Below are 27,633 nucleotides of genomic sequence, written 5' to 3' on the forward strand. Positions count from 1 at the left end.
TAGTGATGTGGAAAATATGTAACTCTAAAGATAAGGGCGGTTTTTTTCTGGTAAATGGAAGAGTATAACTTATATTTATTAAATGTGGTTAACAATGGTTTCTTGTATGTATTTAAAGACAAATAAAAAAAGCCTTTCTAAAAATATTCGAATTTCCACCTTAAACTTCGATCTTGAAACTAATAACATTAACATTCGACATCTCATTGCCCCCAAGTAGCTCAAATGGTGTGTCTTGCTTTCAAAACAATTTGTAAGCCCCGTTTTTAGTTCTCATTTGACACCGTAGACGATAAAAAAAAGTTTCGATGTCATCATTATCTTAGGGTTTCGATACCTGGGTTTGGCAGAGCTCAGATAGTCCATTGTAGCTTTTGGCTTAACAAAACCAAACTTATTAGATATGAGTTCATACGTTTACCTTTGCATTTAGGCCCGGCATGGCCAGGTGGTTAGGGCGCTCGTCTTGCAATCTGTAGGTCGCGGGTTTGAATCCCCGTCACACCAAACATGCTCGCCTTTTTAGCCGCGGGGGCGTTATAATGTGAAGGTCAACCCCACTATTCGTTGGTAAAAGAGTAGCCCAAGAGTTGGGGTGGTGATGACTAGCTGCCTTCCCTCTAGTCTTACACTGCTAAATTAGGGACGGCTAGCGCAGATAGCCCTCGTGTAGCTTTGCGCGAAATTCAAAACAAACAAAACCTTTGCATTTTGAAACACATGAGAAATTATTTATTTATGTAAAAGTCGCCAAAATGTTTCAGACATTATGCCAAGCTTCAAATTAACCTTTATATTGAGGAAAAACAAGACAATTGTACGTTTCACAAATATATCATTTATTCATGACCATGGTTTTGTCAATAAATGCATCATCAGGCGAAACCATGGTCATGAATAAATGATGTATTTGTGAAACGTACAATTATCTTATATTTCTCATTCTGTAATTATAGAGTTTTACCAAGTACCTATGGTTTCAAGTATCAATTATATAAGCTTTGTGTGTTCGCGTAAACAAAGCTAAGCGCCTTGAGCTACTGGGTGTGAAAATTCTATGGGTTATGATTTATTTGTTACCAAAAGTGAAGGAAGAAATCCATGCACAGCTTTCTAGAATTTCAATTGATTAAAGTAATAGCACTATATTTAAATGTTATAAACCAAGCTCAATGGATTTCAATATTTCCTCGTTGCTAATAATGGGATGATGGCTTCTCGTGGTCAAAGAGGAAATAAAACAACCTTAGTTTGCCGATTTATTCGCGGACTTTTAAAGATAGCAACTTTTACTATAATAATAATATATAGGTGACAATTGATGAATGTTTCGAATACAAATAACGGTATATATATGAGTGTGTGTTAAGCTACACAATGGGCTATCTGTGCTCTGGCCACCACGGATATCGAATCCCGGATTCTAGCGTTGTAAGTCCGCAAAGATACCGCTGTGCCTCTGGGAGGCGATACGGTAAAGACATAAGATTTTAGGTAAAACTGAAACATTCCGGATTCCTAAAAAACACGTAAAAGTATTTTTATTTACCCATTCGCATCCCATATTTATAATTCCTATTATACAAACAGTGAAAAATTGTTTTAACTTGTATATCCTTACCAGCATCAAATTTCATTTTCACCACTTGACTGGACGTTAAATAAAAATTATATATATATATATAGGTAAAATTAATTCATAAAACATACAAATATTTTGTAGAAATAAATCTTGGAATATCATTGATGTTATAAATTCTCATTATACAAGCTGTACTTTTATTTACGTACTCTAAACAAATTACTTTCAGAAGAGGCATCTTCAATCCAGGGAAACACGGGGGGGGGCGATGATTTTGTTTTTATTTGAGTACTTTACTGTAAAAAAAACGAAAAAAGAATACACACACACACATATATATATACATATATATATATATAGTCCACATTCAATTCAGAAGAATGTCGTACGTTAGAAAAAAAATCTCACTACTTTGGGAGAATTTATAAAACTTAGACTACTAATATTTTTTTTAAAAGAAAAATGGCTTTCTTATCGAATGAAGTATTTATGATAGTCTTTGCTTGTAAGATGTTTTAAAAACATGATATTCATAACAATTTATCTTTAACAATCCCATAATTCGACCTATTAATTTATGCTCATGAATGATATTTTATAGATCTCTGTCAAGCACTTCGATTAAACAAAGTTGGCGCTCCCCAGTGGCACAACGGTATATCTGCGGACTTATACCGCTTGAAACTGGGTTTCGATACCCGTGGTTGGCAGAGCAGATAGCCCTTTGTGCTTAATAACAACAAAAACAAGTTGGAATCATTCAGGCTTTGTCGGTATCTCAAGAACCAAAGTGAGGACCTTTTATTTTTGACTGAGAACACGGAATAAATATATCTGAGTAAGTGTTAATAAAACACTACGTAAACCAACACGTTTGTCATGTGTTGGTTGTGTTTCAAATGCTAACATATAGAATACTTTTAAACATTAAAAAGAATTTTGTCGTTGTATGTTTGATTTTACATAGCTGCTAACAGCAAGTACCATGAGCATACAAAATGATACAAATAGCATTTAAAATGAGCTTTTGGCTGCTACAGTCCAGTCCAGCTTGTTGTACAATAGCTACATCACAGTCTTTTGTTATTAACGTGGTTATGAAAAAACAAAAACTTTATGATAAATTTATGACTAGCAAATGCTCATACAACTCTTTCTTATACTATTTATCGTGTCAAAATGAAAGTCACTTACCTACAGAAACTACACAAAATGTTTCTGTATTATCAGTAACACAGGTGCATCATTATTATTATTTTTTGTTTTTTAACATAAAATCTTTAGCAAACCAGCAAAATTTTGTGCTTTTTAAACTAGGTGCACCTAATATTAAAGTGATTTTTTTTGTAGGCTTTATATACTATATATGCAATACATTGCTATCAACCATTAGTCCACTAATAATCAGCCGGACACTTATTTAATTTTACTTTCTTTTTTCAAATACTTTATCTACAAAGGTAAAAATCAATTTGGGAAAGAATGAAAATAACTTCAGAATAGTTATACTGAGTAATACATGAACACTCGGCGTCTACAAATTCAGCAACAATAATGGATTTTAAGACAACTAAATACTTTATATAGAAGTTATGCTGACGACCTGTTGCTAAATCTGCGATTATTAATGTTAAAAACACACACAATACAACATTTCAAACCACTGAAAGTTTAGAATTGTTTATTAACAAACAACCAAGCAGCAAGGTTTCGCTATGAGAAAAAAGTCTTTGGTCAACTAAAAAGTGACTACCTATTCTACTTCAGTATTTACATTTTATAAAACAAAAGAAATATGTTAAGTACAATGTTTGGATGGAATAAAGATTAGGCTTTTGTCGCTTCAAAAAAAAAAACACTTGTATTAAACAAAGAAAAAAATAAAAGAACAAACAAAAATGAAAAAGGCACTTTACAATATGAAATTTGGCACTTTACTAAAAATGTTAAATTTGAAAAAAAAATGAAAACGTAATTGGAACAGTTTGTACAGACGTGGAATGTTAAGTATGGACCTCAGAGTCCTCTAGTGACTCCTCTTGGTAATTTTACAAAATCAGACAAAAAATACTGATTACAATGTAAAGATAAACATATCAAACACACGTTTCTGTAAATTTACATCATAAAATGAGACCAAAAGAGCTTAAACACACGCACGTATTTATATACCGATTAATGAGTACCCACGACAGTGTCCTCTACTAACGTGGTTTAAATCTCGACATATAAAACGAACAATCAGGACAATAAACATCAAGTGATGAAACTGTCTTCTGATGACATAGATTACAGAAATCCGCATCAAATGCATTTGAGATACGTTGTTCAAGATCACTGTCGCTCGTATTAGCATCAGTTTTTAAAGAGCTATGCTTAATTGAATTGGCAATAAATGGACCAACCAATGACGTTGTGGATTTTTCTTGCAGATGTTGTTTGTAAACACGTTCTAAAAGAGGATTTGGAAGATGTTCGTACTCCTCGTCGTCTGCGCATGCCACTAAAACAACTTGTTCTGAAAATGTCACACTCTTTTTTGAACCCGTCCTTTTCTTTAAAGTCATAGTTGACTTCGGAACTTTAAGACAAACTTCTCCTCCTATAGAGCTTGGTTTCACTTGGTTAGACTTTGTCCCTATTTCAGTGCACGTTTGGTTGAATGACAGGGTTGTAAAATCCTGCAGAGTTTCTATAAGAGTCCTTGGAGTGTTCGAAACACTGTCACTCAAAGACGCTGTTTCGTTCTTTTCCACTTCAACAGTTTTGATCTGAGGTTTATGTTTCAACTTTCCAATTCTCTGTATTGCAGTTTCATAGTCAGGAGGGCGCTGTGGTCGTTTAGCTTTCGAAGAAAACTGCGTTTCTACATAATCAGGGTGGTGCTTGGATTGTTCCGACTCTGAAGAAAACTGTGACATATTTTTTGAAAATTGCAGGTCTTTATGAGTATCCACAGATGGAACAGTGTTAATGAAACAAGAATCCTTCTCTTTCTTATCTTCATCTATGACAAGATGGATATTCTGCTCTTCTGATAATGATGATAGAATAGGTTTGTTTGCTGTATCAGTGAGCACATTTTGGGAATAAGTTACTTTATTTGTGTCCTGGACAGCATCATTACTTTGGACACTGGTCTTCTCTGGTAAATATAGTTCAGTTGGAGGAGAGTTTAAGTTATTCTGTTCAATAAAATTGTCTTTTTGCTCATAAAATGGTATATCGCTTGCTGTATTAACAAAGTTTTTTACATTCTTTTTCTCCTTCACTGGTTTCGGCTTCAAAACAAACTCAAATTTTGAAGCCAAATCTTTTACTGAATACATTTTTATTTCTTCTACTTCGCTGCGACTGTCATTCGAAGTGTCTGCGTTTGAAATATTCAGAACATTTAGCTTCTCCACGCGTGACTGACAACCTTCAGAAACCAATTCTATCTGTAAAATTAGAGCACAAAAAATTAATTTTCCAGTAACGGTTGCAAAGCAATCAGGTAATTCTCAACCAGTCAAACAGACGTATATGCAAGACATAATATAATAATATCTATTTTTTTTGGTAAAGTAAATATATAGTAAAGTAATAAATCTAAAACAAAACCGTTGAAATCCATTTAAAATAAAAAAACCTGTATATTTCTTTATCACTAAAACATCTTTTCTGAATAATAAAAATATTTTGAAACAATTATAGATAGAAATAAGAAACAAACGGTTATTTGTACTTTTGCCTGCTTCTGTTCCATATCAACAAAGTCCATGCGAGTTCGTCTTCGGGCAAGAGCACAGGTGTTTCCTATTTATTAAAGATAACAAAACGCCGCCAATGAGACTTACTGATACGGATCGTTCTAATATTCTAAGCCTATATTATTATTACTATAAATTTAATGTAATTATGCTATAATTTACTAAGAGTAACAAAACATTGGAATGAAAATTTTTAAAAGAATATATATAGATACATTTATAGGTAAAACAATTGACGACTGTTTATTAAATGTTTCAATAAAAATACTCCAATACTGAAAAAATCAACTTAATAATGCTTAGAAATAGTATGTTGACATGAGATATTCAAAATTAAAGCACTTTGTGAAAGAATGTTTAAGAAACTCATCTTACCAGAGATTATTTTTTCTGTCATTTTAGTTGGTTCTCTTTTAGGATATGTTTTTTGCATCATCTGGAATTGCTTGTCTTGGAGTTCTTTCAAACACACCTTTTCTGTCTGAGCTTGACTTAATGTTGAATTATCCCCGACTTCTTTCATTCCTTCTTTCTTTATTGGTTTATCCAGTAGTTGATCAGGTTTTGTTTCTTTATGTGCTGATGATTGAAGCATTTGCTTACGTCTGGCTTGAATTTCTCCTGGAAACGCATTCGCTATTGAAGCAGTACTGTCCTTTTGTAACGGGAAATCAAATCCCGTTTGAACAGTAGGCTGCTGAAATTCATTTGTTAAATATTCTTGGTTTGGTAGTAGATTAGAAGTCTCTTCTCCTGTTGATAAACTAAATGTAAAAGTGGGTGGTACTTTCATGTTTTGGGTTTTCCAGTTCCGTGTAAAGTGGGATATATCACCAGAGTGGATGAGAAGCATGCGATCTGGTGGAGGAACAGGTAAATCAATATTATTTTGAGAACAGCTACTGGTCGAATCACAAGAAGGTTTAAAAGGCACTCCTTCCACTTGTGGTGGATTTACTTTCACAAGTGATCGCTGATTATGGTTGTTCTTCTTTATAAAGGCACAATGGGGTTGATGAAAACCTCTACTTACATGGGGCACTTGGTTGTCTAATGTGTTGTCAGGTTTCTTTTTAGCATCGCAATCCCGAGAATTTGGAGGAGATATTTGAACTACTGCACAATCATCAAGTAAATGTGTTATAGATTCGCCTTGACCATGACTTTCTCTGAGGTCAGGTAAGCTACGATTCTTCTTTCGCATGAAACCACCTATAAGCTTTCTTCGAACTTTATGTTGTTTTCTCTTACACTGTTCACTTGTCTGCATAAAAATGTCTTCAAGTTGTTTCGGAGAATCTGCTTTTGGGAACAATTGCCCTGACCAAGTCTTATCTGGAGAGGTTTTCTTGTCATACTCCCTATTTTTATTAGAGCAGTCATGAACATTTGGTTCTCTCGAAACAACACTATAGTCTGAAATTTCTTGTTTTTTACATGTTTTATCTTCGGGTGATATTTTAAGTAGAGGGACTTTCTGTTTTTTACAGATCTTTTGAAAGAGATTCTCTATTATTTATCTGACTGATTACTGTCATCTGATCTGTTACTTGATTAATAACTTCAGCTTTAAGTGTTTGCTTCTGCTTCTCGGCAAAATCTCTATGTACTTGCTTTTCATCTTTGCTTTTAGGGGAATGTTTATGCTTACTACCTCTCTTAGGAAGTGTAGCATATATTTCAATTGTTCTCTCAGCGTTTAGGTCAAATGCATCCATATTCTTATTTATACTTGAGCTGTGTTTGCTTCCTTGTTGACTATGCCAATCATCTTTACTTCTCTGTCGACTACCTCGATTGGACTGTCGGCTGTGATGGCCTTCCAAAATGGATACATCTTTTTGTTTCTTCCTCTCCTCCATTTCTGGTTCATTCAAACGCTTATGAAGACTGGATGATCTCATCACACAGAAGCTATGTTTCATCTTTGCAGAGATGAAAGATTGTATGTTGTTGTATGGAGCATCCATAGCAGCTCTTGCTTTAGCTGTGATAAAATTTATTAAATATTAATAAAAAACATTATTGGTTAGATATATCAATATTTACCAATCATCATTTAAAGGGTTAATAACTAAACAAATCAATGTTTTCTATGCAAATGTAGTAGCCAGCAGTTTTAAATACTAATAGATAAGATTGTAGATGAATTCATACATTCAGCACTGAATATGGCAAACGTTATGTGACTATAAAAATGCCAAACTTTGTAAATCTAAGAAGCTATGAGTGAAAGTACAGAATAATGTATCAAAATATGTAAACCACACCACATCTGCTATATCCAGTGCTGATGAGGCTTTTTGCCCAATAAAAGGGCTCATAAGGCCAGCTGGGAACAACAGACACAGAAGTTGGAAAAATGCTACTTATGTTATCAAGTTGTATGCAATTTTTTATGTTGGTGGTGAAATGTAAATTTTATCAATTCTATATGGGTCATCGAAAGCTCAGAAGATATACCTTATTCTATATGGCAACAAATATATATACTCTCATTTAGATGTTACAAATTAAATAAGACATAAAAAATAGTGAAAATTTTTCTACCTGCTGCTGAATCACTCAGCATGGCAGCCATTACTAGATCACCCTCTTTCTCTTTCTCGTGGGACTTCTTCAATAGAAGATCAGCTTCAGCACATAATTTATCACAGTCTTCTCTTGAGGCTAAAATAAAAACAGTGTTTTGAATTTCACTATGAACTATGAAGTTTTTTAGCATCTTTCTATAAGCCAACAAAATAATATGGAAATTTCTAGAAACAAAAAATGGCAAGTTTTTACCTACTAATGATACAATTAAAAGTAAATATTACTTATTTATCATCAGTCAATTCCTAAATTTCTATATAGAAACTCCATACACAGAAAACTTTTAACACATTCAATAAAAAAACAAGATTTATTCAATTATTATTATTATACTTTCACCTTTTTTCATATAAAATTTCAGACAATGTGTTAATGACATCTTTTAATGTATTTTTTGATAATGAACACACATCTCTTTGTCAATATTTACTAATGTCAAACTACTTATTAGGGTATTTTTTGTCTTTCTGAAAAAATTTTATTTCTTCTGAATGCCATAAAGTTAAAAATAGAGGTCGTTACTCATGATGAGCACAGTTCACATAGCCAATTCTGTAGCATTGTGCTTAGATAAAAACAAATAAGATTTTGTTGGTTTGAAATTCCTCTCCTGCTGGTGGTTTCCTTTAGATGAGTAGAATTATCCAATATTAAGCAAAAGAAAATCCTTTAAAACCCAAAAGTATCAAATATGGTAACAGTACAATATCAATATATTATTGTTTGAAATCATAAAAAGAAAGTATCATTATTAGAAGATAACCTTTACTGTGTAGAAATGCTTCCTTGTTCATTAATAGAGCCCCATAAAATAAAACAAATATTTTCTACTTTGAGAAGCTTACTCAAAAGAAATGAGCATTTTTACCTTTCATCTTCGATTTAAGTCCACTAAGATGCTGAGATTCAGAATCAGCAGACTTCAAGCTTCTAGTAACTTGAAACTTTGTTTGTAAGTCTTCGGGTATCTGGGTCAAGCGAAGATCTGATGAAGCAGGTGAACCAGGAACAGAGGGATAGCTGTCAGTGCTGGACAATGAAAAAGAGTCATAACCTTGGTCAGGCAAAATTCCAACATTTATGTAATTATGCTGACAACTTCTGGTATTGTCTGGAGCATTCTGATGACCAATAGCTTTATTGGTTGTCAACCTGTTGAAAACATACAAGTTAGTTTGGCATTTTATCTTTCTTGTTAAATAATGTAATTGATCATCATGTGTCTGATCTGAGTATAGTGACTAGCGTAACACGTATGAGCTCTCTTTATTATATAAGATTTAATGCCTTCTCTTTTGTGCTTTAAGTGCATTTATGCTTACAAACGCTTGAAAACAGATTTTAAAGGTTGAACAGAGTTGTTTAAACATTTGTTTAACAAGTAAAAGCTCAGAATGGACTATTCTTTCATTGGGGTGTGTGTCTGTGGGCTACACATTCTTCAAATACCTATAGAATGATAGGTTTTTTTTGTGAGTGTAAAACACTTAAATACACCATTTAGATTTTAGAGGTGTTAGTCCCACTTTTAACTATTTTTGAAAGACAAAACATAAAAATACACACAATTTCTTTTAGAGTTTTAACTTCAACAGTAATTTATAGAATACATGGGTTGAATGATTAGATCAAAGAAACTAAGGTGTAGGTGTACTCTAAAGGAACAGCAAGATTAACTGTCACATTTATAGCATGCCCACATCTAAAGTGTGGAGGGCATTCAGTGGCATATTGCAGGTTTGAAAATTTGACCTTCTGGTTCTCAGCTTGACATATTAACCACTGGGCCATGCTTGAAACTACATACCAAAAACAAACTATTCTTTTTTTAAAAAAAATTTTATTGTTCTAAGGTAAAACTGACAAGAACTTGAAGCTAAGTAAAAATAGCATATTTCTTGTGAGTTTTTAATAATCTTAACCTTCAACAAGTAGTTGTTTTTGTAAAAAATCCCCAGAAGAGCATTATTAGGTATAATTAACTACATTATGGTAAAATGCTCAGCATATTATTTTATACACTCTACGACTATTAAAGTTAAGCCTATTAGAACTTTAAACTTTCCCATCATATTTTTTATAATATACTCACTTTTTACTTCCAATACCATAAATATACAGAGTATCAAAAGAGGTACCACTGGACGAACTTCCGCTATTACAATCACCACTCCAATTTCCAGAGTCTCGTCGCCATAGAACATTAGCTGTACCACTGAGTTCCCCTTTCAGGTTAGGCATTTTGTTTAAGGCATTTCTGGTCTGTATATTATTATCAAATGATTCCAAGCTACTGGCGCTGTGTCGGTTTCCAGTAGCAGAATTATAGTTTTCATTTAATGATCTTTGTCTCTTTAGTTTTTGAGCATTTAGCACACTTTCCACTGCTTTTCGGTTGATGTAGGTCTTGCAGTCTATTGTATTCTCACCAGCACTCCCCAAACCACATGCTTGTTGGCTGGTGGTTTCTTTGTTCGGTGAGAAATCTCTGAAATTTGATACATTAGGAGACTCATCAGCAGTCGGATGGTAATGAGGTTGGAAGCCGCAGGATTGTATCCAACAGTTGGACTTATTGATGTTATCATTTAATTTGGGTTCACTGGTGAAACTGTCTGAAGTCAACTGATTACTTGTGTTATTCACATAGTGGCTAGAGGGAACAGAACTTTGAGAGTCTGCAACACAACTGGTGTGCGAAGAAGAATGATTACTAGTCCACTGACTAAAATCTTGTTGGCCTGTAGCGTTCTCAGGAGAAAAGCAATATGATACACCAGACTCACATTTTAGAGGAGATAAAAAATTCTGATGTAAGTGCTGCTGTCCAGATTCATTGGAACAATAACCAGACATTATCAGATTCTGAGATGGATACATGGTACACTGATTGGAATGTAGTAATGTAGGATTAATTGGGTTTGATTTGAAATTACTTTCATTGGATTTATGTGACCTCTTTGTTTGAATACTGCCACTGTTTTCATAAGGATATTCCTGACACAGTATTAGCATTTTTCTTTGGTAATTGTCACTCACAGTGTTGCATATAGATGTTCCAGCCTCTGAGACTATTCCACCAGTATGGAATTGATCAGACCCTATAAAGAAATCAAATCAAAAATAATTTATTATTTTTCTTTTTCAGTTCTATAGTTGCAATAGCTTAAAATAAACTTTAATAAATTCAAAACAGGATTTTTATTTGTTATCAGTTGTCCTCATGACCATGTTATTTGTATATTTTATATAACAATCAGCACATATACGAAAAGTCAAGAAAAAATTACAGTAATAGAGGTTAATAAAAAAGAGCATGACATACAAATACGATATTTCAAAATACTAACTAATTGTTGAAAATATGTTGTTAATGAAGTATGTCTACATATCTTTTAACTCGGATATATTATAGGTTCTCAGTTTGAATGTGATACTAAACTTCTAGACCTCCTGATTTTACCAACTTTTATAACTTTATAATATTGGCCTTACCTTCTGAACACTTATGGTTTTTAGCAATGATAGTACATGTTTTAGCTATGTAGTATTGTTCTTACCTTCAAAACATCTTATTTCTATTATAACTACTCTAGCTTTAGGATACTTTGGCATTGTACAATATTGAATATTGTCATTACCTTTCAAAGACTTCTGATTTTTGGCAACCATGGTAATGGACTTTGGAGCTGTAGAACCAGAAACAGGAGATCCATTTTTATTAGCATACAACAGTAAAAGTGGCTGAAAATGCCCTCGTCTACACTTTTCAATCACTTGTTCCCACTTGGGCCCAATCTGTAAGATAAGTTGTGTAAAAAACTTAGAATGGATATTACAGTAAGGCTTTTCCCAGCAGTTTAATATGTACACAAATTTAAAATAACTTAAGGTTTTAGTTTAAAATAAACAAAGAAGGGTCACTTCTGAATGTATATCCTGAAACTAATTTTCAAAAGTTATAATACTTCTGAACAACTGAGAGACACCAGTCATCAGTAGACATTTTTAAATTGAATAGATTTCATTTCACTGACAAACCTCATGAACTGTGGCATCATCAAAGTAGATCCAAATTCCAAGTTTTGTGTGAAAAAAGAAGGTTGAATAGTGTTTTCCATAATAAGTAACAATGCCAACAAGATGGTGAGTGGTATTTCTAGCCCACTGGTTATCAACGACAGAGTGAAACATCTGAAAAAATAGAAACATATATATATATATAGATTATTTCCAATCAATAATGTTACAATTTGTTTAGATAATGAAATACCCAGAACTAAGTTTTAAAATGTGTCAAACTTAAATAATGGTTGTGTCATGATAAACTTGAATAAACATATAAAAGTGAATATTCGTAAAATACAGAATTTAAGGATCTTTAATAATAAACTGTTTCATCAAGATTTCAAAGCCTGGAGCCAGTCTTCTGTCTAGCTAACAACTGGACAATGGCCTTTTACTGATTTTAAGGAATTTATTATGCTTTAATAGAAGCTGTGAAAATTTTAAGGATGGTACATTGTATTGTGAAGTTAAGACTTAGCAAGATTTAAACTGTGACTCTACTAACCAGGCAAGTACTTCAGCCTAATAAGCTACAATGTCTTGCATTTTTTCAAAGTTCAATGTTTACTTCATACATATTAAAGGTGGAAATTTTAAGGAATAAGTGTCCTGCCAAATTTCATCCTTAATAACCAATGAAATGAAACAGAGATCTGTAGCATTTGAAATACAGTAGCTTACTCTGCTAAAGCATAGTAGTCGTGGGTTTCAATTTGTCTTATCTAAATTAATTTTCCCTTTTTCACAAAAATTCAAAACTTCTTTTACCTTATTATTCTTGTTTCTGAGTGTTTTAGTTATTCACTTGAGACAAGCCACAAGAACAAAAAGCTGTATTAATAATTGTTTAAACCATAATCTATATTAATTATTATTAAACATTTTGCATCGTTGAAATGATGAATAATTAATAAAGAAATACTAAACAAAAAAAATAAAGTAAAATATCACAACAAAGATACTGTTAACTGTAAATAACGCTAGTTATTTTTATAATCTCTTAGTCTAAACAATCTATTACCTTTATTATCCACACCAAGATGTGTTACCATTACAATTTACAGGCATAATACTATTTTAGTGTGAATAAGAACTGTCATCAAAACTGGAATTAATCTTTTAAATAAGATAAAAGTAGATCTTAAAACGATCTTCACGCCCTAAACGTTATGTCTTAGAATAGGTGAAACACTTGTGTGAATTCACAAATGTTTTATTAAAACTACATTGTGGGTCTCAAGCATAAGTGTCCAGTAACGTTACTTGTTCAGAAGTGTTCCGATATTAGTCTACCTTCTTTAACTTAATTTAAGATAAGCAAAATGTTATTATTTCCAAACATAAAAGCTAGTTGGCCTGCTATAATACTAAGCTTAATAGCATAAGCACACTATTTTGAATTGAGAAGGTTTCCTTCTTCATCGATTTCAATACTGTCCAAATGCCCAGAAATGGCTAAAACTTACCTCTTGTATTTTGAGGACCATGCCAATAGACTTAAAAACCTCAAGTATATGTTGTATTGAGGGCCTTTCAGAGTCCCATACGAGTCCAACGCTCACTGAAATAATAAAATAGCTTTGTTCTTATTATAAAAATTACGATACCTTACTTAATTTTGACGAATAAGCAAAATATATATTGTTTAAATATATGTTAAAAGCAGTTATTAGTACTGATAAAAACTACTGAATTTGATCATACGGCAAACTTCATTTTCATTAAATATTATAAAACTGTTTTTATTTTTTCCTTTAATAAAGTCAAAAACAATGCACAAACCTTTTATCCAACACAAACAATATCTTCTTTAGAACATTCTTATCCAAAAATAAAATGATAGTTTCAAGTTATAAATATTAATCTGCTTCTGTTGAAAGTATTCCAGTGTTCTATTAGAATGATATAAATTAATAATTTAAGACATTTTACAACAATTATTATTAAAAACCCTTCTAATCTAGAGAAAGCCTCGAAGAATCCGCATTATTTAATTTCATCCAAATACTTCATTGTTAAGTAAGATTCCTAAACTTGCTATTCTTAAAAGGACTCACAGATTTCGGGATGGTTCATGAGGATTCGACAGATCTGTATTTTAGCTCCGCAGGCACTCTACAACAAAACAAAACAAAACAAAAAAAAACTTAAAATTAAAGGTAATTTCATGAGAAACTTATCAAGCAAGTGCGTAAATTTAACCCAAATCTCAATAAAAGTAAGTTGCATCATTCATATTTGCATCAATATGAGATCTTAGATGCTTATAAGATGAAGCTAATGTAAGCTTTAACTTCCTTTGTTACAAGTATGAATGACAGGTATATGTATTTCACAAATGTTTTAAATTATTTCATCATTCTTATGGTTATATAAGTCAGACCATAAGTTCGTACGCTTCATAAAAATTTGGAAATTAATTCAAAAACAATCGTTTAAATGTCTCAAAATAAAAAATATAAAACATTCCTTACAACTATTAACTTCTCATCCCCCAGTGGCAGCCCTTTGTATAGCTTTGTGCTTGATAACAAAACAATTAACTTCTCAAGCACATTGTGGTATAGGTTTAAGTTAGTTTCCGAAGTATGTTCACTACCTACAGTGTTATTAAAATATTTGTCTTATTGCAAGAGGTTTTGTGAAATTTAATTACTCACTGGACAATCTCTTGTGTCCCCCATTCCTCCAGCTTTTCTCAGTATGTGCCCAAAGCTATCAGCGGGATCTTTGTGCTGGTTTGTCACGAATTCTGCTTGTGAGCTACAGAGATAAACATTGAATTTATTCACACTTCTTTGTTCATTTAACAATATAACAAGTACATTTGATGATATTTATAATGTATCTGCATATAAAGATGAAAAATCTCTTAGACTTTCAACTTATGAAATATCATTTTAAGCGACTGCTCTTTTTGAAGTCAGTAGAATGGCTAACATACCCATTCTTTATTATGTTGAATGGTTAACGTACTCATTCTTCATTATGTAGAATGGCTAACGTACCTATTCTTCATTATGTAGAATGGCTAACGTACTCTTTCTTTATTATGTAGAATGGCTAACGTACTTATTCTTCATTATGTAGAATGGCTAACGTACTCTTTCTTCATTATGTAGAATGGCTAACGTACCCATTCTTCATTAATTCAATACTTTATAATTGGTGAAGCTGTTTTACACAACTCTTTTTATAGCGAAAAAATGTGACAAAACACAAACACTTACTTTGCTTTTAATTATCACTTTGTATGACAAAAAACTATCTTTTACTCTAGCGTATCGCAATTGAATACATTTTTCAAACTGATCAATACTAACTGAAAGAGTAAAAAAATATTCAAAATTTAAAAATTTAGACATAATCTTTCTCATACATTGTCTTCCGAAATTTTTCCAATTTGAATAGAATTTTTTGTTGTTTTTTCTTGCGAGAACTGTTTAAAAAAAGTTTTAATCTTTTTCGAAAATTTATGAAAATATTAACAAAAAATAGGGTTTTTTCCGACATGATTCTATACAATACTATAATATTCGATTTTTCAGCCCTCTTGTTCACAAAATAAATACTTACAGAATAATATGGTTAAATTTAGAGCTTTATTATTATTTTTATAAATCAAATTAAATATTTTGTTTTTATCTTTTTTTATCTCATTCAATCAGGTTGGTTCAGTATCCACGTATCTAAAATGTTAATTTTTATTTTAATAAAAGAAATGAAAAATACATTATCTCTCAATTGAAGTAATATTAACGGCATATCACTTTTCTTCAAATTCGGATAAATTTACCTTTTTGCTGCTGATTAAATTTTACCAGAAAACGTTTTTCTTAAAACATTAACTACGACACATGAAAGTCCCGATAAGCTGTATTTATCAAATTAATTAATTATTCTGCGAATCACACTCACCAAAGGGCAGATGTTGAAACGTAGTGTACCATTTGAGTGAACGACAACGGTTCTGAAGTGGCGCCACATGCATGACAAATAGCCTGTAAAAAAAAAAAACAATAAAGTGAAATCAATATGCCAATACCTCTAGATACTCTCAAACACAAAACTAAAAACTGCTTAGTAAGAAACTCAGTTAACTAAGTTATTTTCATATACGTAAATAAAAAGTGTTTTGTCAACTTTTAATTTCTTTGTTCTTTATCGTCCCTGGTTTATTAGCCGGGATGTGGGATGGAAAGTTCAAGGTACACGACGTAATATCGCTAAACACCTTCCGAGCTCTCAGCTGTGGGTGCATTATAAGAATGGAAGTCAATTCCATTTTTCGTTTGAAAGTCGGACAAAACATACGAGGTGGCGGATGCTGTTTACAGTTTTTTTCCCTCTAATCGGTATTTTCATTTGGGGCGAACCTGTTACATTGATCGAAATGATTTTTTTTATTGGCTTATAACCAAATTTATTGATTAACGTGAGATCTATAAACATACGTTACAGACAACAAAGACTTAAGATTCCGACGTGTTCATGCACAAGGAGATTTTGATTTCCCAAATTATCTAAAACAAACAATAATACTGGTATAAAGAAAATAGCAGAAATATCAATAAAAACCTGTTCAACGAGAGTCATGGCAAACTTCTGGTGAGGAATACAGTGAGGAGAATTACACATGTCTTCTGACTCCTGATTGGCTATGTGGAAATGGATTTGCCTCAAGATGTTTTCCTGTAGAAAAAATAATAACAACAAAGTTGAAAACTAACATGTCATTAACGTCAAACAAATACTCGTTCATTTTAATAATTAATTTCAACGAGTGAGATGTAAGAGTTTTCGTGGTGCTCCAAAAGTCTCTTGTCATAGTAAGAAATATAAAAGCTCTTTTTAACAGTTTATTCAATAAATAAATAGATAAAATTCCCGTCATACCGAACATGCTCGATCTTCCAGCCGTTGAGGAGGGTTATAATATGACGGTCAATCCCACTATTCGTTGATAGATAAAAGAGTAGTCCAAGAGTAGGCGGTTGGCGGTGTTTACTAGCTGCTTTCCCTCTAGTGTATCACTGCTAAATTAGGGACAGCTAGCGCAGATAGCCCTCGTGTAGCATTGCGCGAAATTCAAACCAAACCAAGATTCTGGACATAACCATGATCATCATTTCTGGCCTAGAAGAGATAGGTCTGTTGGTGTTCAAAGTTTTTGCTTAACACCATCGAGACTTAACTTTTTGATACATTAATAAGGTAATGACGTTTTTTGTTTGTTTTTTGGATGGACCACCTCAGTTATATTTTTATGCAACAGAAATTCAACTTGAAGATGATCAACATATTCTGTTAAAACAACAAATCTTAATTCTTAGGAAAGAAAATGTTTTTATTGATCATGGTAACTTACCTTCAGGACATCCCCCAGATAATTTGAATTGGACTTTATATATGTGTTTTAAACATTTCCGATGATCAAAAGCCTCTACGTCCTTAGATGTGATACTATATTTCAGGGTAGTTCAACCTTTTCGCTATGGTCACACTGCTTTTAGAGGATGGAAAAATTGTAGAGTCATAATTTATTACATAAATGACTTATTAGGATGGCACTTTTTTATTATTGTTTGTTTGTTTTAGAGCAAAGTCACATTAGGTTATCTATTGTGTCCACTGCGGGGATCAAGCTTCCGATTTTAACGTTGTAAATCCGTAGACTTACCATTGTCCCAACGGGGGACCTTTCTTATTTAAAATTAATTTGTAACTAAATTATTTTATTGCATAAACTTTGAATTTAACTTGTGATTAATAATGAGTACACAGGCCGGGCGCGGCACATGAGCCACCAGTTGTACTACCCTGCAATCAGTTGCAGTCTATTAAAATAAACGTAAAATATATAACGTAAACATACTATTTCTACTCACAAAGCATTCTGCTGCATCGTCCATGCCTCCTAGCTGGAAGCGTCTCTGATGGAAAGTTTCAGCTAAGGCATGTCTCAGAGCATCAGGGGGTAATGCCGACTCCTGGCTATACTGGAGTTGTGCAAACAGCTCCTGATGAGAAATTAAAGAAACTCATAGTAGGAATAATCATGACTGTTCATTTTCTTGAGAAAACATAAATCATAATTTGCCAACTAGTTAGTTTGATCCATGGAAATGTAACTTGATCGGAAGAATTTCAAAATTCAACCTTCAATTATGCTTTTAGGAGCGAAAGAAGAAAGCGTTTCGTTATATGAAAAACAAAATCTCAAAATAAATTAAAAACAATATGTTTAATATCATATCTTTTATCATATATAAACATAATTTACAAATTACGATCACACAACATAAAGCATGCTCGCCAGACTGATAACTCCAGCACACAAAGTGTAGAAATTCTTCCATACGTAAAATGATTGCATCTATATGACAATTATAGTTTGGTTGAAATATTTTTGTAATATCTTTTTTTATTTTCACTCTTATTTTTTTTTAAAAAAAAACTTCACAACTAGGATAATAAATGATCGCACAGCACAAAATGTGCCCTCCAGTCTGATAAATTCAACAATCAATCAATATATATATATATATATATATAACGTTTATGAAGTTTACTAGAGAGTAGACGATAAGGTAAAGTAACATCAATGGAGTTTGTACTGTCAGATAACGACCTATGTCAGTAGAAACTAACATACCATATTAGGTTCGAAATTAAACGCGTATAAACTACTTTAGTCTACACTTTTTTTTCTGAATTTATTTCACGGCGTTTCAGCCATAGATCCATAACGATTCTGATGATCATTTATACTTGTACCTGACTTGCGCCTACATTTATATATACATTTAACATTAGAACTATCATCTGAGTTAGTCTCAAGTGAAAGTAGATATAAAACTTACTTTGAGCGCACAAAAGATACAACATTCAGCCATGCACGTATGGCCACTGAGTTCTCGGAAACTACGGCGAAATATATCCAAATGCCAAAGAACCTAATGAAAAGAAAATATACATTAACTTCAAAATTTAGTGATTCTTATCGAAGTTCAGTTATTTTTTCTTTACAATAACGTTGATCTTACAAAACGAGCTATTCAGGTGTTGTTAACCAACAAAGCTACTTTTCGTCAAACCACCTGTTACGTTCTCAACGAAAACTGGTTGTGTTTGAAAAAAGTGAATTTTTTCGGTAAAAAAAAACAACTTAGGTGAAGCATTAAATAGTAACCATTTGTTATGTCATTCATTGTGTTATACAGCTACCAATTACAGAGTAATAATCTGGTTAAAAAACAAACACGCTTGCCTGAGTCACACAACGTGAAATACTCTAACGGTCACCTACCTGGTAATAAATACCGAAACTTAAAACGTTTGAGAAACATTTGGCGTTTCGTGATTTTCTCTTCCTTATCTATCCCATAAAGAAGTAACTTCAAAGATGATGTCCTTAAAAAGCTGTTTTATACAGATTAAAGAGGAGACACCGTTTCTCGTTAAATTTAGTTGATTATCGTCAGACATACCTTTTTGAAGAAATCAAATTTCAGGCGAATTGAGGTTCAATCCTCTTTGAAATAAGTTTGAATCTTTCGCGGTCTTAGTTTTAAATTTTATTATTTTTGGATATTTCATTACACATGAAAATCGAACTGAAAAGATTTCCTTCTTCCCTAACATGTGCCCGGCATGGCCAGGTGGATAAGGCGCTCGACTCACAATCTGAGGGTCGCGGGTTCGAATCCGCATCCCACCAAACATGCTTGCCCTTTCAGCCGTGGGGGCTTTATAATGTGACGGTCAATCCCACTATTCGTTGGTAAAAGAGTAGCCCAAGAGTTGGCGGTGGGTGGTGATGACTAGCTGACTTCCCTCTAGTCTTACACTGCTAAATTAGGGACGGCTAGCGCAGATAGCCCTCGTGTAGCTTTGCGCGAAATTCCAAAAACAAACTTCCCTAACATTAATATTGTGGTAATACACTACGTATTTGTTAAACATACTATAACTTACTCAACTAAGGAAAGAAAAAAAAAGGGTAAAGCTCAATGATTTGTTTCTCTTCACAACCTCCTATTGTAACCGTCTTATAAGTTTAATGTATACAGTAAAACGTCTCCAATTATTTCACTACACAGGTTATGTAGGATACTTGGTCGCCAATAACGGCTCTTGGATCTGCACATGGTATAACATCTCTGCGTGATGTTCCCAGTATTTCGCGCTTCAAATGCGCATCGTGATGCTGAGATCAGGCTCTAAATACACATATGAAAGCGTCCAGTTTTTGTCATAACCAGCGTGACTGTCGTATTCTCGAGCAGTCTCGGTAATCTGATGAAGTTATGAGAACCATTACTAAAATCGTGCATGTTATGGTTTCATCAGTCAAGCTTTAGATAACCGAAGTGTCAGAAAAAGAAATAAAAACTATTGAAGTTCTCATGCCACACCCACTACAAACGAGATTACTGAAGATCGAGACTTGATTCAACCGGAAAATAAACCAGTCTCATGTCTAATTTCTAACTACGTATACCTCTTTACCTGGGATCACCTGTAGATATAAGCGCACTGAAGATACACATTGATGTCATCCGCACGTGAGAGCATGTTCTTAGACTTTTGAGCTCAGTATAAAAAAAAATTGGAAAATCTTAAAAGGAAACTAAGCTTTCCTCATTAACCTTTAATTGATGGTGCTATATGGTAACTGATATATAAACGCTGAAGTTCGCGAATTATGAAGCCTTAGATTTACAGACTTGAATGTGCGCAAACACAAATCACAATATAGCTACTAATAATAACTTTTGTGTCTATATTATCTAGCATTTTACTATTTTCTGGCAAAAATGTACTGTAATGACAATTTCGTGATCTTTTTTTTTTTTTTCACAGAACAAACTATTTGCTCAGGTTACTTTTATTACTACTCACTAGAATAAATTAAATACATTTTGCAACTTGTATATAAAAAAGACAAGAGTAACCGGTTTTATATGTATCTCTATATGGGAGTATACATTTCAAAATTTTGAAATTCAACTCTATTTTTGGATGTAACTTTTACCTGATGATGACCCAATACTGTGGGTCGAAACACTGTAATATTTAAATCAGAACTTGCCTACTGTAAAAGTTTGTTGTTACTGTATTTTGAATTCGCTATTTAGTTCAGTAGGTTCTTCACTAAACACTAGAAATCTGGATACTTGTAGCATGATATATTTATTTTATATCAAAGACCTGCTCGTACTTTCCCATTTTTTATTATTGACGAAATACTACAAATAACGTTCTATAACATATATTTTTTCCATCACCATATACATGAATTTTAGAGCTTAAGAGAAAAAAGTCCATCTATGTCCAGCACCCCACATTTCAAAGGCAACAGCTTTGACATTTGACAGAATTTTGTTATTCAAAAACCACTGTCAGCCACAGAACCAGTAACACATACACACACACACAATATATATATATATATATCCACTTTCTGTTTTAGCTGACATAGATATACACATACATATTGAATATTTATGTTTTACTCTGGTTATATATGTTTCTTTAATTGCATTAAGCTTGGAAATATATTACCCAAATAGTACTGATTTTGTCCAACTAGTTCTAATAGCCTTATAATGTAGTTTCCATTTTCCCGGCAAAGGTTTATTCTTGTAAATACTTTTACCAATGTGGCTATCTTCCCTAATATAAAAACAATGACATTCAACGGGATATGTCAAAACAAACTAGGCTGTGTAGCTTTCTGCTAGTGAAAGATCGAAAATGTTTTGTAGTTGTACTTGTGGAGTTTCAATTAGAAAGGTATTAGATGTCTTAAAGGTTAACCATACGATTCAGTTGGTAGAGTGCTAGCTTGGTGTGCGACTAGTACCTGGTTCAAACTTGGGAGAAGTAAAAGTTAGATTATAACACCTTTATATGTCTAGCTGTATAGGCGTGCGTTAGATGTTGGAACTAACTAAATATCGAATACACTACGTTTATATCTAGTACTAACATTACACGGAAGCTTTTTTATTATATGAAATATAAGCAGATCGAAAGATGATACATTGTATAGAACAGATCACAATAAGGGCAGACAGCCTGTTCATCTGTAATGTTCTAATCTACGCTCTTAAATGTAATCATAAAGCTACGTATGTTGTTTGTGTAACTGAATTTCTTCCCCGTTAGGTGGCATTTATTTGAAGCAGTAACGTCATATTTCTAAGTTTCAACAGAATTTGAAAAGTGTATTTACACAGCAAGGTTAACATAAATCCAGATGGGTGGATAGTGTTAGTTGTAAAACTAGCTTTTAAATTATATTAAAGTTTAAATTTATATATATATTGCGTGTTGCAATTTATATTTTGTGTTTCAAAAGCCGAGTCCTACATATACAAGGACCACAGAAATATTTCCCTTTTGAGTCCGAAAAGTTCTAAAATAATGGCTTACATATATATATACAATGATGAAAGCGATCCACTTCAAAATGAAGGATAAAATACAGTTAAATATATTTAATAAAAGTATAAATAGCACATTTTTCTGCGTGTATTTATACTATAAACACGATAAGTGTAGCATACTTGCTTGTGTTTGCCATGTTTAAATAGAAACACACCTACCCACCGAAAAAACATGATCTTTTTAAAGTAACTGTAAAAGAAAGCCTGAAAGTAGGGAAAAAGTAAAATATGACTATGAGCAGTGTTGTAACTTATGTATAATACTCTTTGAACAAAAACTATGGTTAGGTTAAACATAATGGTTCATCAGCTTTAAAGGCCTGGCATGGCCAGGTGGTTAGGGCGCTTCACGTGCGATCTGAGGGTCGCGGGTTTGAATCCCCGTCCCACCAAACATGCTCGCCCTTTGAGCCGTGGAAGCGTTATATGTTACGATCAATCCCATTATTCTTTGGTAAAAGAGTAGCCCAAAAGTTGGCGGTGGGTAGTGATGACTAGCTACCTTCCCTCTAGTTTTTCACTGCTAAATTAGGGACGGCTAGCGCAGATAGCTCTCGTGTAGATTTGCGCGAAATTCAAAAACCAACCAACCATCGGCTTCAAGACTTTAATTTTATGCTTTACATTTTTTTATCAGTTTCGAAAGATCCAGTGATAAGTGAGACAGCTAGGTTTACTATGTATATCTGACTCACACAAAAATATACACACATATATGAATAAATTGAAAGACAGAAAGATAGAGGCTTCTATTTCTTGTCAAATTTCCTTATATAGCGACAACAATAAAACAAAACTCACAATCCAAGGAAACTCGAGAATGTTATTATTTCAATCCAAATATTTGGAATTTTAACTAGCTCAAGCCCTTTTACACTTTATATCTTAGTAAATCTAATTTACAGTCTTACTTTATGTGTAACTTCTTGCTTTTTCAATTAACTTTAAATCCAAAGTACTTTTGGGTAAATAAATGTTTACCTACCTATTTCAAATCCCCATTATTTATAATAATGATGTTTCATTGCCAAACATATATGTTACAACTTCACTAACACCATATATGAGTTGCATGGCTACAAAACGTCACCAGTCATTGTATAACGCTATGCAGATGTAACTACATAACAAAATCGCGTGTGTCAAGTATTAAAGTCACCTTTTTTTTCCTATTCGTCTTCCAGTAGTAAAAATAACACGTGAAAAATACAATATTCATAATTTCTGAATTGTTGCGAAACTTCACTTAACACTGATGAAGATTACGATGAAGCTACACCATTGTTAATAACGCAATTGAAGTTTTTCGTGGATAATTATGTCTATCGTAAATTATGGACGAATACATGCATTAGCGTTTATCGCGCGACTTTTGACACAAAATCAATAAATATTCAGAAGCAACGCAATAAAACATGTTTCACGTTTTATAGGTTCTATGGTTGTGAACACTCTCTTGACATAAACAAATCAAAAGTATTACCTTTATAGACCTTTGAGATATTTATGTGCCCTTCCTGAGATAAACAAATCAAGGTGTTACTTCTCCAGGCCTCTGGGATATTTATGTATTCATAAGGTTCATTGAACTTGTCTGGTGATGCAGATCGAGTGACAGAATCCGAGTTAGAACGCTTTCAAGAAACCCTGATCTGGCAGTGCTAGTTTACGTACAACTGAACGGAGATGACATGTAAAAGAACTACGTCTTTAATGTTTTTTATCAAACCATGAATGCAGGGCGTTGAACGTAATATGAAAATTTGCAGTCGGCACGTAAAACGAAAATATTGATTTTTATCTTTCATATGCTACATTTATGACTAAAAAATAAATAAATAAACTATAGCCTGATAAATGCTTCTGTGATCTAGTAAGTTCTCGGCGTAGTTTATTACGTTTTCTTACCTTCTCAAAAAGAATATGTATATATATATATGATCCACTAAGTCAAAATACTGATTCACATTTTCTCAGCAGTCTGTTACTCACCCATTTATTGTATTTTGAAACAACTTTAAAAAAAAAATATTGATTACAACACGCAAAAAAATATAAATTTAGTATTTAATGTAATGAGAAAAAAAACTATAAGCTACTTTTACAACTGAATTACCACGAACGTCTTAATTTATTAGTGTTGTATATGTTGTTAATCATTCTACTTGAAATAGAACTTTTTATTTGAACGACTCCACTGTAATTTGAAAAGTGATATTTTATTCTATTATGCTGTGTCTATTAATAATGCTATAAAATAATAAAAGAAACCCACCTGCACTGCTCGTTATTTACAACACTTGCCAAGTGACTTCACGTAAACGTAATACGTGAAACTAAAAATTGTTGCTTTCTAAATTCCTTGCTTCAGTTTGAACGACGGAGAAATATACAAAATACTAAAATCAAGAATAACTTCGTTTCTTAATGTTTGTATTCTGATAGTTTACAGCGAAATATATTCTGTTAGCTTACAGCGAAATGTATTCTGTTACTTTACAGCGAGCCCCCCAGTGGCACAGCGGTATGTCTACGGACTTATAACGCTAGAAACCGGGTTTCGATACCCGTGGTGGGCAGAGCACAGATAGCCCTTGTGTAGCTTTGAGCATAATTACAAACAAACAAACAAAAACTTTACAGCGAAATATATTCTGTTAGTTTACAACGAAATGTATTCTGTTACTTTACAACGAAATGTATTCTGTTACTTTACATCGAAATATATTCTGTTAGTTTACAGCGAAATGTATTCTTTTAGTTTACAGCGAAATTCCTACGTGAACATATTTGATATAGTTACTATTAGAGCTAATATATTAGTATATGTGCGTGTGTTTCGTATAAACACATAGTAGTTATACGGTTAATCCTTGTACATATGAAACTGACAATCCATGCTTTAGTAAGTTTAGTTGAACGATCCAAACGTAAATTTAGTTAGTAATATTTTACTCTATTATGTTGTTACTAAGGGGTTAAACATATATTATAGTTAATTTTATAGAATCGTAACGAATACATTCTTATCACTGGGATAAGCCAACGAAAGTTATATAGTTATTTTGCATATTCACCTAATATACATTCCTGTTCACTATACAAGTCGACATGACTACAGTTTTACAGATACATTGCCGTAATACAAGTCGACATGACTACAGTTTTACAGATACACTGCTGTAATACAAGTCGACATGACTACAGTTTTACAGATACACTGCTGTAATACAAGTCGACATGACTACAGTTTTACAGATACACTGCTGTAATATAAGTCGACATGACTACAGTTTTACAGATACACTGCTGTACTCACTAGATACTTTCATCATATTATTTGTTGCCCTAACAACTGTATATACAAGCTCTGATTTTTCCTTCCTATTAAGGAAAAATGTCTAATTTTATTAATGTGGAACAAAACAACAGTAACGAAATATATATCAGTCCTTGTGTTAGATATTAACTTTTATTGGGGTAAAAGCCCAGTAAAGTATTTCATCTCGTATTTCACTTACTTGTATGCTAGTGTAATGTCCTAGTTAACATATTTGTAGCTGGAAACTACATGAAAAAAAAAAAAAGACGGATCCATATTATATACCCAAGCAAATACTACAGAACGGCTGTATTGTATAATATTTTATTTAGAAAATAACAACAATGCACACGTTGGTTCAGGAATTGTTAATTATGCAATAACTTTCTTTCATTTTTGATTGAAACTTCTTTCAGAGTGGGTCAGGAATATGCAGTAATCGAAGAATCCACTAAATGTCACTAAACACTTGTGTGCTGTGTCCTGCATGCTGGCTTACTGAGAAACACCATTAGTTGTCAATTTACCAACACTACAGAATATATTAAAATAATATAATCGCATATCTGAGATTATGTTTGTCCACGGGTATCGAAACCCGGATTCTAGCGTTGTAAGTCCGCAGACATACCGCTGTGCCACTGGGGGCAGTACAATGTAATTAGAATAAAATGTTTCACTTACTTATTTCATTGGTTAACTTAGTTTCCTCACTTTTGGCGATGTTTTCGCCCCCTAAATGTCTATGCATAATATATTGTACGTAAAACTCGTTGATAACGAGTACATTGAAATTGAATCATATAAAAGAATTGGCTAATTTTGTGCCCTACTATTAAAACCGCAGTTCACAGTTTAATGATAAAAACTACAATGGATTATAATAACAAATTTATGAATATGTACAGTTTTTACTTGTAAGGACCACAGGAGAATATAAATCTGCAATTAAAGTCGTATTGATTAGGCAGGACCCTTAAAAATATAAAGGCGTAGAACTGGTATAATAGCCAGAGGTGAAACAAATGGTCTTAACGATGAAAATACGTCACAAATAAGGCTAGTCTTTGTATCTGACACTTTTCTCTTGCTCTATGTTGGTGTCCAAAGTAATTGCGATTGTGAGCACTTTAATCGAGGTTAAATATTCTAAAAAATGAAAAATGTTATCAACTGAAGACAATCCGGTTGTCTTAAGTTATTTACCACAGTACAATGTTTAAAAGGATGGGATCCACAGTAAACAATGGACAAACTTTTTGTAATGAACTGAGTGATTGTTATTGTTTGGTTGTAGTTAAGCTACACGATGTGCCATCTGTACCGTATCGAAACCTGGTTTATAGCGTTATAAGACTTAACGCTGAGCCACTGGGGGACGATTGTTACTTTAGGAATCGCCTTCGGTTAAAGATGTTTGTAAATAAAAGTGAAAAAATCAATTTTTTTATGAAAGAAAGCGGCGACAGAATGATAACAAGATGCAAAGAATGTGCATAAATAATTCTTAAATTCCTTCATCGAAGAAAAATTGAAATTTCATTCCACCTTTTTTAACAAATATATTGAACAGCAAAATTAGCCCTTATAAACAACATTACGAACGGTCTTATCTCTATAACATCGAAAGTTTACGTTTTCACTTCTTACGTTACTGTTCACCTTGATTTAGAAATAAGACGACTACATACATGAATAATAGAAGTTTAAATACACTTCCACTAGAAATCACTGATAAAACAAAACAAAAAAGGGTGGCTAAAGAAATGAAATGCAATGCTTGATATTGAACTCATTTATGTTTAGTTGCAATGAATTATAAGGCAGATCTTAGTCTTGAATGTTTTTATATTTACTTTC

General features: G+C 32.8%; 2 protein-coding genes across 2 annotated transcripts in view; both read right to left on the reverse strand.

The window, feature by feature from the left end:
* Positions 1 to 3,501: 3,501 nt before the first annotated feature.
* On the reverse strand, positions 3,502 to 6,821 carry LOC106458608. Its single transcript, XM_022384877.1, has 3 exons — positions 5,710 to 6,821; positions 5,310 to 5,380; positions 3,502 to 5,022 (listed from the first exon to the last, which is right to left on the reverse strand). The coding sequence occupies exons 1-3, from the start codon at positions 6,602 to 6,604 to the stop codon at positions 3,787 to 3,789; spliced, it is 2,202 nt and encodes a 733-aa protein (XP_022240585.1). The 5' UTR covers positions 6,605 to 6,821; the 3' UTR covers positions 3,502 to 3,786.
* LOC111083002 (inactive ubiquitin carboxyl-terminal hydrolase 54-like) overlaps positions 6,794 to 27,633 on the reverse strand; it is a 28,932-nt gene continuing 8,092 nt past the window's right edge. Inside the window, exons 3-15 of the mRNA XM_022384876.1 lie at positions 18,861 to 18,953; positions 17,886 to 18,017; positions 16,576 to 16,689; positions 15,916 to 15,998; positions 14,658 to 14,760; positions 14,055 to 14,112; positions 13,464 to 13,558; positions 11,971 to 12,123; positions 11,571 to 11,727; positions 10,022 to 11,030; positions 8,798 to 9,081; positions 7,885 to 8,004; positions 6,794 to 7,321 (exon numbers count right to left, since the gene is read on the reverse strand). Of these exons, the coding sequence (XP_022240584.1) occupies positions 6,819 to 7,321; positions 7,885 to 8,004; positions 8,798 to 9,081; positions 10,022 to 11,030; positions 11,571 to 11,727; positions 11,971 to 12,123; positions 13,464 to 13,558; positions 14,055 to 14,112; positions 14,658 to 14,760; positions 15,916 to 15,998; positions 16,576 to 16,689; positions 17,886 to 18,017; positions 18,861 to 18,953 (2,904 nt within the window). The 3' untranslated portion in view covers positions 6,794 to 6,818. The remainder of the gene's footprint in view (positions 7,322 to 7,884; positions 8,005 to 8,797; positions 9,082 to 10,021; positions 11,031 to 11,570; positions 11,728 to 11,970; positions 12,124 to 13,463; positions 13,559 to 14,054; positions 14,113 to 14,657; positions 14,761 to 15,915; positions 15,999 to 16,575; positions 16,690 to 17,885; positions 18,018 to 18,860; positions 18,954 to 27,633) is intronic.

The sequence above is a fragment of the Limulus polyphemus genome, unplaced genomic scaffold, assembly GCF_000517525.1.
Source record: "Limulus polyphemus unplaced genomic scaffold, Limulus_polyphemus-2.1.2 Scaffold492, whole genome shotgun sequence".
In the NCBI taxonomy this organism is placed as follows: Eukaryota; Metazoa; Arthropoda; class Merostomata; order Xiphosura; family Limulidae; genus Limulus; species Limulus polyphemus.